This window comes from Sinocyclocheilus anshuiensis, unplaced genomic scaffold, assembly GCF_001515605.1.
Source record: "Sinocyclocheilus anshuiensis isolate Anshui unplaced genomic scaffold, SAMN03320099.WGS_v1.1 scaffold1131, whole genome shotgun sequence".
Taxonomy (NCBI): domain Eukaryota; kingdom Metazoa; phylum Chordata; class Actinopteri; order Cypriniformes; family Cyprinidae; genus Sinocyclocheilus; species Sinocyclocheilus anshuiensis.
The window spans coordinates 119,156-129,525 of record NW_015542387.1 but is presented as its reverse complement, the minus strand read 5'-3'; the positions used below and the strand labels follow the sequence as shown (position 1 = coordinate 129,525).

General features: G+C 35.5%; 2 protein-coding genes across 3 annotated transcripts; one reads left to right on the top strand and one right to left on the bottom strand.

Annotated features, from left to right (window-relative positions):
* Positions 1 to 1,541: 1,541 nt before the first annotated feature.
* On the top strand, positions 1,542 to 2,414 carry LOC107692750 (arylamine N-acetyltransferase, pineal gland isozyme NAT-10-like). The gene has a single exon (XM_016491922.1). It carries the CDS (start codon positions 1,542 to 1,544, stop codon positions 2,412 to 2,414), a length of 873 nt encoding a protein of 290 aa, XP_016347408.1.
* A 1,584-nt stretch (positions 2,415 to 3,998) lies between these two features.
* Positions 3,999 to 9,934, bottom strand: LOC107692742 (UDP-glucuronosyltransferase 2C1-like). Of its 2 annotated transcripts, XR_001634671.1 has the most exons (3): positions 9,829 to 9,934; positions 4,232 to 6,117; positions 3,999 to 4,074 (listed from the first exon to the last, which is right to left on the bottom strand). XR_001634671.1 is itself a non-coding variant. In XM_016491911.1 (2 exons), exons 1-2 carry the CDS (start codon positions 9,851 to 9,853, stop codon positions 4,517 to 4,519), a joined length of 1,626 nt encoding a protein of 541 aa, XP_016347397.1. In that variant the 5' UTR covers positions 9,854 to 9,934; the 3' UTR covers positions 4,204 to 4,516. The 2 variants fall into 2 exon arrangements, 1 of the variants encoding a protein (XP_016347397.1); XM_016491911.1 differs by lacking the exon at positions 3,999 to 4,074 and having other exon boundaries at positions 4,204 to 6,117.
* Positions 9,935 to 10,370: the final 436 nt, after the last annotated feature.

The following is a 10,370-nucleotide window of genomic DNA, read 5'->3' as shown; positions in this document are numbered from 1 at the left end:
AAATTAATCTTTTCCAATAAGTTTAAATTGATTTTTTACCTTTTATGGGCATTTCTACCTTTATAAGTCCCTTTTTTCTAAAAGTGTGCATCATCTTTTCAGTCGAATTCTTAAATTGAATCAGTCATTTAGAATAATAAGTCATTTGGGCTTTTACCAAGCAAATTAAATCAGTATTGACAAAATTAATCTTTGCAATGCAGAGAAAACACAGAAGCTGCATTAGAAGTGGCATTTAGATGCATTTACACACTGTATAATGCAGGACATGAGTGTATTTAACCTGCAGTTACAAATGCATTAATACTGTTTTGATATTTTAAACATAAAACGTTGAATACTGATATTTGAAATTATACAAAAAAAAAACTTTAACTGTGAAACTAAAACTGCCAGTAGGTGGCAGCAAGTCACTGTTAATAAGTGAGTCATTGCGACTGAACCGAATCATTTAAACGGTTGATTCTTTCAGGAACAAATCAGCGTCATGTTGCTCAGAGACGCAAATTGGAATTATATTTGTTGGTGAAATAGAGCAAAAGCAGTGAATATTGTGTCTAAAACGTAAGTGTCTTAATATTAAATTCTTGTTTATTGAACTGCTGAATAAAATCAATATCACATTTGTAATCATGCTGCTTTTTGGTGGAAACAGCGTCAGTCTTCGCGTGATACTGATTAACTATATGATATACATTTCTGCCCCAATATCTTGAATTTTGTGATCATACTAAATGCATTTTAATAAACTGAATCATGCAGTGAAAGAACGCGCACTGGTCTAACCTGCTAAACTTTAGCTAACTTACATGGCATCTCTCATGAGTCATGGATGTTATGTTAGCAAGACAAATGAACTATATTTGCCTTTTGTCATTTGGACAAATAGCTGTAAATTCGAGGCACAGGTAGTTTAGTCTTTTGTTCATCACCACTCACTTCCACAGCAAGACAAACAACTGGAGAGGGAGGGCTTCACTTCTGCCGCTGCGGCTCTCTGTCTGTGACTGTGATGTGCCGATCAGAGTCTCAACATTTCCAGACCCGACCTGATATATATATATTATTATTATTTTTTTTTTTCATTAGTTTGACAGGGAAAGCTGTGCGCAAACAGAAACACACACACGCACATATATATATTAATTTATTTGAAAAAAAAAAAAAAAACTCCCCAGAAAAAAGGGCACTTTCTCTCACGGAAGAAAAAGGGCAGGTGCTCAAGCCCCCTTTGATGTTTATGTGTGCACGTGCCTGGCAAATAGAGACACAAATTACAGGATACACAAATGACCCACACGCTGCCATCTCTACAAATGGTCATGCCCCAAACTAACCCTAACCCTGGTTTAGGATGATCAAACAGAGCAATGTTCTGATAACAGCTCAGAGACACAGTATTTATACTTTTCAACAAAATTAACCAACAAATGGTGTATATATAGTTGTCGCTGTGCATTGAATAGTAATTTATAAGATGGGAGCAGAAATTCGTATTTTAGCTTAAAAACTGTTTTTGCATTGTTTCTTGAAGGAATCTAATGGATCTAAGAGGGTACTTCAACAGGATCGGGTTTACTGGTCCATATGACAAACCTGACCTGGACACTTTACGCACCATCCATAAGCTGCATGTTATGACCATTCCATTTGAGAACCTCAGCATCCACTGCAGGGAGAAAAACACGACAGACCTGAACATCATCTATGATAAATTAGTCAAGAGCAATCGGGGAGGCTGGTGTTGTGAAAACAACCTCTTCTTCTCATGGGTCCTAAAGGAGATGGGTTACAAATACACCACACTAGGCTCCAAGGTGTTTAATAAGTTCCAAAATGATTTCTACCCCGTGGACTCTCATCTCATCAATATGGTGGAGATTGATGGGAAGCCTTACATTACTGATGTGAGCTATGGAGTGTCGTGCCAACTCTGGTATCCCTTAGAGATGATCTCGGGTAAAGATCAGCCGCAGCCTCCAGGTGTGTTCTGCCTACTAAACAATGGAATGACGTGGGTTCTGGAGAAGACTTCAAGAAAGCAAGTGGTCAAAGATAAGGCTAATGCTAATTCTAGCCTCATCGACAGGCGCCTGGTGAAGACAATGTATTGCTTCCCATTAACACCCCGTAATAAAGAGCATTTTGTGGAGACCCTGGATTGCTTGCAGACCAGTCCTGATTCTCGGTTTGTGCTGAAGTCCATTTGCTCCCTTCAGACCCCAAATGGCTTCAGAGCTCTGATTGGCTGGACTTACAGCGAGATCACATACAACCCAGAGGAGGACTCTGACATGGTGGACATGAAGGAAATCCCTGATTCTGAAATAGAGGCTGTGCTGAAGGAAAAGTTTAATGTGGTGTTAGTAAATAAGCTCACACCGAAAAACAAAAAAGCTAATTATTGCATGTAATACAGTACTGTACTATGACCCGTAAGCATTGTCATGCATCTCAATGGACAATACTTGTCACCAGAGATGGAAAAGTATAAATCCATTTCATGCATTTAATACTTTTTAATGCCCTTAAATAAAATAAAATAAAATAAAATAAAATACACAGCTACTTCTGAATCGTTAAAGGACAAAAATGCTTATGTGTGCCAAATGATGTAGTTATGGAATCTACTAGCAGGGGCTGACGGGCATAGCAAAGCCTTCATCACATTAGAAAAACACACATACTTCCTAGAATGGCTTTTCTTTTCTTTCTTTTTCTTTTTTTTTTTTTGGAAGTGACAAAACTGGTCTAGCCAATAGAAGAGTTTCTGTGAAAGCCTAGCCCTGAATGCATGCAGTGTTTCTTTGCGTCTCAATGTTTTTTATGATTTCTGAAAAGATTATTTAACATAGACATAGAATATACAGGTGCATCTCAATAAATTAGAATGTCGTGGAAAAGTTCATTTATTTCAGTAATTAAACTCAAATTGTGAAAATCCTCATAAGGCTGCGGTTCTCTCGGTTGGTTGTGCATCTTTTTCTTCCACACTTTTTCCTTCCACTCAACTTTCTGTTAACAATCTTGGATAAAGATTGTTTAAAATTTATTGACTGTTTTTTTCTTAGTGATTGATAGAAACATGTATGCTCCAAAACACTGTATTTACATGTCCAACACAGCTCCATAATTTGTGTCAACAACGTATTTTAAATTATTATTGGCTGACGATAGCATCACAATTTAGATGATATTTATAAACAATAATACATTAATTTATAAATTTCATGAAAAACTGTAAGTTTAATTGTTGTTGTTTTACTTCAATAAGCAATTTTGAAACCGTGTTGGGTCACCACTTGATGTTCAATGTAAAATCCAGGTTCAGGTTAGAATCACTCCTTTAAACTATAATATAATTAAACTTTTATCTCTTCTCTTACTATTAAAGTCTAAATATTTGTCCAGGGTGCTGATGAAATAGCAGGCATATATCATTGTGAGGTAAAACTGATTACTAACAAGGTCAGGTTAATGTTTAAATTTAGCAGCTTTGAGTTTGCCGCACTTAAGTAGTTTACAGCTAACATAAACCTTTCTCCAAATATCGCCATCTTAGTTTAAAAAGTGACCAATTAAAAACATTTTTAAAATGTCTCCCTCTATTAATAACAGAAGTAAACTGCATGTACAGTATAATAATTATACAGATGTTGATTCAAGTGGGTTTAGTCACTGCACAATATATATTTGAATTGATACATTTATTTTCATGTCATGTTTCTTTTATTATGTCATGTCTCATTTTTTAACATTCAAAATGTCTGAGGTTGAAATTTACAGGATTAAAAGTCAGGGTAAAATGGCTATTATTATGGCAAATATTAATTAGGAAACACCACTGCATCATACCACATTATTTTCAGTATAGTGAATGTTATTATTATTTGAGTAATGTAAATATATTCTGCAATAAGTATTGTTTTTCTGTAAAAAGGGATCACTATTAAGACAAATTCAGATACAAAAAAACATTTTAGAAAAAAAAAACAAAATAAAATTTAGTCTGAAAGTCTGAATTGTCTGAGATTTTGATACATTTCTGATTCTTTTGCAATAGAGTTACCATACCTGCTTACTGCAATAAGTATTGTTTTTCTGTAAAAAGGGATCACTATTAAGACAAATTCAGATACAAAAAAAAACATAAAATAAAATTTAGTCTGAAAGTCTGAATTGTCTGAGATTTTGATACATTTCTGATTCTTTTGCAATAGAGTTACCATACCTGCTTTCTAAAAGAGACATTTACATTTACTCATTTAGCAGTTTGACCGTAAGTGCATATATGACCCATTCTTTACTACTTATGTAATGAACAACACACTGAACTTGGTACAATGATTAATAATGACATTATGTTAAATCTGACTCGAAAAGGTCAGGATATTTAGTTTTCGGGCCAGATTCTACATGTCATTATTAATTGTTGTACCAAGTTCAGTGTGCTGCTCATTACATGAGCATGAGTGGGACATACATGCAAGAATAATCTACTTCATATGGAAACGTGTCATTCAGTTTTCCTTTTTCTGCTGCAGCACTTGACACACATATATCTAACTGTGAAAAATATGGAGAAAGTGATTATCAAAACAACTGCGAACAATGTAACTGCAACATCTACTGAGTAATAGGAGTACCAAGGCAGTTTATAGGATTCTGAACGAAGGTGAGCAGCACCTTTGTGTCTCATTACAAACTCAATCCAGAAGAGGGCGCTGTCCAAAGGTTTAACCGGCGTGTCTCTGTGCAGATGAGAGAGTCTCTGCACACTCAGTCTGTAGGATGGCTCACTGATTACTTCTTGTATGGCCGCGTGCAGTGTGTTTTTATTTAAAGTTGCGATGGTAACTATCTTGGCTCCTCCCCTGTCTTGCAATCTAACAAGATTGTCGTACTGGTCAAAAAACAGTGGAATTCCAATCACTGGAATCCCATGGTACAAAGCTTCTTGAACCCCATTAGTTCCACCATGTGCAATAAAAACTTTAGTCTTTGGATGCCCTAGAAGATCATTCTGTGGCATCCAGTCAACCAGCAATGTGTTGTTGCCCAAAGTAGATGGCCTTTTTCCAGTGTATCTCCAAATCACCTTTTGAGGGAGCCGAGCAAAAGCAGCCGCTATTTCTGCTGTTATCTCATCTGGTAAGACACTGATAAATGACCCTAAAGACATGATAACGACTCCATGCTCTCCAGAACTTTGCACGAAGACTTCCAGGTCATGTGGAAGGGCCTTTGCTGGTTTGCACTGGAAACCACCAACGTAGATGATATTTGGCATTGTTGGACGTGGAAATTCAAAAACAAAATCAACCCTCATAAGCCATATATCAGCCCCCTGGAGAAGTTCATAAAAGCTTACAGGTGGATAGAAATATTTGTCACAAAGTGCTTGGTACTGTGCCAAATTAAAATAGCCATATTGAAAGTACATTAGCAAATAATAGAAACTATTTTGTACTCGTTGAAAAAAGTTCATTTTGTCTGTGTTTCCAGATCTTGTGATAGGGATGTAAGACAGCGGTGAGGGAGCAATCTCAAAGTGTCCCTCTCCAGGAGTGGTCCATCTCACATTATATACCATGGGTAACTTGAATTTATGAGCCAGGAAAATGCCTGCACCCCATACAGGATCAGTGAGCACCAGATCGTATTGCTTTTCCTTCAGTGTCTTCATAATTTCCTCACTTTCAAACATGTTTGTTATAAGCTGACATATCATTTCATGCATTTTATAAGTGTAATTAAGTGTATCCAAATACAGCCAAACAGAGCCCAGCCAGCTGCTCTTTCCAATTTCAAAGTTGATTGCTTGGGAAAGCATTTCTTCTACAAATTCTTCATCCATTCCTTTGGTGTTAGGTATGGTTATAGAGCCATAATAAGCTGAATTCTCCTTGATGAACCAGCTATTAGAGGTGCGTAATACATCAATGCTGTGTCCTTGACCATGTAAAGCCTTGATGAGGATGTCCATGTTCACCCAGTGACTTCCCTCCAAAGGTACCACCAAGATTTTGCCACCATCACAAAGAGAAACAAAAAGGATTACGACTGGTATCCAGAGAGGGACAGAAACCATATTCTTAGAAAATGGTGTCATCTTGCCTGTAAATGATAAAATAATTTGGATTACATATATATAGACATTATTATTTGGGTAGTTAATTGGGTTAATAATGTTGTCAACACTGTGCAGTACTGGCATAAAGTAAAGAAATTAAATAGTAGCCCAGTTTATTTGTGTCATCTAATATATGCAAGAGCATGGAAATAAAAAAGTCAGTGGAAGTTTTCAGATAAATGTCCTTCTTTTATTTTGTGCAAGATTCTACCTTGTACACATGAAAGCAGAGCAGAGGTAATTTGTAATAAAAAAACCAAATAGAAATAAATAACTTGTCTACATACAGTTATGAATCAACTGTAAAACAAATTAAACAATACCAACAACTATCATGAGTGTGCTTATTAGTTAAGAAAGCAAGGGATATAAACTATGAAAAGGGATGTAAATAACTTAAGCTACATTATACAACCTTATAATAATAACAGAAAACAAACTTAAAAATATAATATTACGGAGAAAAATCAAATATATGTAACTGTATTGCAGATATTAGCAATTAACGGCTCTAGCACAAGTGTTAGATGTGACGAACTTACAATTACATATCGCGAAATATTGCAATACTGGGTTAATGCCAGAAATAGTTGCAACAGCATAAGCATTCCGTATTAAACAAAGAATCATGATAGGAACTTACTTTGTCAATAACTTAAACTTTCAGTTTAATACTGTGGTCACACCATGCGCAGTCACGCCAACTACGCTTAAAAAATCATTGCGCGTCAACATGGCTTTGCGTGGTAGTGATGACCGCTTTTGAAACACGGCTTCATGAAGCTTTGAAGCCTTTGCGAATCATTTGTTTCAAAACAGTGGTTTGGAGTATAGGCATATTAAATCTGGTGGAATTTGCAGAAAACAATTAGATTGAAAAAAAATTTTTTCTGCCGACACCAAGTAGGCTATATCTGTCACGGTGCTGCGACTGTGTTGGAACGAGGAGACGAGGAGCACGTAGGAATTTCTCAAAGAACATCTTTATTCATCCAAATCAAGATTCACATGGAACAGGCAGGAACACACACGTAGCAGGAGGGTTAGACGTACAATACCGGACGCTAGACTGGAACCAGCACAGGGCTTAAGTAATAAGGGAACTAATGGGACACACTTGGGATCAATAGAACTAAACGGGGAACACCTGGAAACAAATTACATAATCAGGACAGGAACGGGAAGGAAACCAAACATGGGCATAAAAATGAACATGGAGCACGTGGGGGAGGAAAACACAAGACACAGAAACACAGGGCTGACAATATCAGGCCAAAACATGCATAAAACATTTTACAAACCCATTGCAAATGTTTTATTGAAAGAATAATACATTTAATGCAATTAAATAATAAAATACCATTAAATATGAAGTGTCTGTATAATGTGTGATGTTAATTATTATTATTAATTTAATTTTGCAGGGCTTGTTTTGTTTGTTTTACGGAGATCTTGTTTAAACAGGCTAGTAAGAGACTACTACTCATCCTTTTAATTACACAAATGTCTCATTAACAATGTCTAAAAATTGATAAAACTGATCCAAGATCAGGTAAAAACATAGATGTTGGTTCAGTGGTCATCAGAAGTGCAGATGGTGTGACCGCAGTCACAGACACTGTAGCAAGTAGTGAGTGCAAACTGCAAAACTCCAGTTGTGCCACTTGCGTAACAAAGAATAGGTCCCTTTACACTAGAATGATATCTTCACAAAACAATGCGTGTTTGCCGACATTAAAAAAAAAAAGATAAGTGACAGACAAGACATACAGCACAAAGAATTCACAACAACATAATTCAATTATGAATTATTTAAATGAATTAAAAATATATAAAGATAATAAGATACAATAATCTGTGTTAAGAAATTCGCAATAAATTCTGAACATGCCTTAATTGTTCTTGGTTTAGCTTTATTAATCCTTGCTGTTGAGCATTCTAACAATGCAATATTTTTTAGTTCTATGAGCCACATTTTGTCAGCCGGGAATGAAGGACCATACCAAATGTTAAAGACTACCTTCTTGGCTGAAGTTAGCGCAGTGTGAAATACTTGATAAGCGTTTAAAGTAAGATCAGTATCATCATTCAGCAAACAAATATTGGGATGTCTAGTGATAACCCTGTCACATAACTCTGTAACAATTAGAAAAACCTTATCCCAAAAATTACTAATGAGTGGACAGTCAAAGAAAATATGCATAAAGGTTCCCACACTATTTGAGTTACACAGTGTACAATAGGGAGAACACATACAGAGTTGCATAGGCCTTGTGAATCAGTTTAAAGTGAATGAGTTGATGGGCAGGATTCTCCATCCCTGAAACTGAGCAAACTTTAGCATTACACTATATCAAGCATTATCTTTTGAAATGCAGGAAGTCCAAAGTTTATTTGGAACATGATCTACAGTATGGCATAGATATCTTTAAAGTACACACTTTTTCTCACATGTAAATTTGCTGGTAATATCAATTTGATAGAAAGGGGTTTAAACTACTTTTCCATACTATGACTATATCATATAGCTTATTTTATAAAACAGTAATTTGGCACAGTGGCAGTTTAACTGGCGGAATCAGTACGTCAACTTGGGAGAGACGAATAAAGAGAGTTCACAGGAGGTAAAGCATAAAAATAAAAAAAAGAGTATCTCTGCATAATTTTACCTACATTAAGATCAGATCTTCATCTAAGTCCTATAAAAAAAGATAAAAATAACCCAAGGAAACAAAAAAGCTTAGTGTCAGAGATATAAGTTTAGTTGTTCCCTCATTTTAAGTAAATGTCCAGGGCTCCATACTACCACACCACCTACATGACACTTATCTCTTATGTGGTCAAAAAATATGATTTAACCATAAAGTCAAGATCAAATCATTATTCAAGGCAGTGGGGCTACTTTGACCATCGCCCATTAGCCTATAGATCAACATAATCTATAAAAGTGGAAAATGCATTTACACATATTTGAGAATCGAGATAGCCTATTTCCAGATTTAGTTAACACGTGTGGGATTTTTTCGAATAAAAAGAAAAAAAGAAATAAAACAAGTGCTATTGTGGCTGCTGTGTGTCAAATGAACCTCCTCATGAAGTCCACTACTTACCAGTGTCACACTAGAGCTACTAAATTATATTAAAGAAAAAAAAAAGTCTTGAAACCTGTTGAGCACTATAGACCTCTGAAATCATGCAAATCTCACATTAATAATAATGCTTTCTTCAGTGCTGATATCTTTATTTTGGCATGTTACACTCTGACCAAATTATTAGCATTACACAATATCACTATTTAAAGTGGTTATTCAAAATGAAGTGAGTAGCCAACAGCAAGACAGTTCAAAGCGCATAGTTTGTTTGTAACATGATCTTTGGCACATATGGTTTTAAAGTGCACACTTTTATTCATATATAAATTTGTTAGTGATATCAGTTCTACAGATAAGTAGTTGTACTTTTCAACAATATGACAACATGCACACTTGTTTATAAAGCAAGACAACTAATTTGTAATGTAACTGTCTGCTATCAGTATGGACTGTGAACTTGACAAAGAACAATGAGGAAATAACAGATCACTTGAGGGAATGCATGAATTTAAAATTAATCTGTTGAATTTTGTGAACAGACTGAATTCTACACGCACAGATAAAATTCTCAGTAATAAATCAGTGTGATTAGATTATACATACCTTGGTAGAGAGGTTCAGCATGCATACAGTCAGTTTCAAAATCAGCCCACGCCGTTTAAACAGAGAGTTGCTGCAGCCGGACACTTCAATAGATTTCCACTGGAATCAGATAATGCGGAAGTAACGTTATTTCCAAACACTGCTGCGTCCGAAAGCTGAACAATGCTGCCTCCGCAGGCAGCATATGGAAGAAGGAAGGCAACAAGGCACGTTCCAATAATCAAACATTTTTTTTTGTCACATTTTGATTGCATTTCTAGCGAGAAATTAGTAGTGTAGTAAATAATTTATGAAATGACTGTCTTTTTTTCACATTTAATGCATCAACTGACCTCTCATGAATCTAATCAGTAGGCTATAGTGTTATTTTTGTAGATAGATTTAGTAAATGTTTATTAGATTTTAATTGCACACAGTTTTTGGTCATTTTGACTCTGTCCTTCAACACAGTAGATTTTAAATGAAATTATAAGTTTAAATTGCAGCCTTTCATCTTTTGGATGCATGAGGATGTTAATTGTTCATCAAATTAAATAAATAAA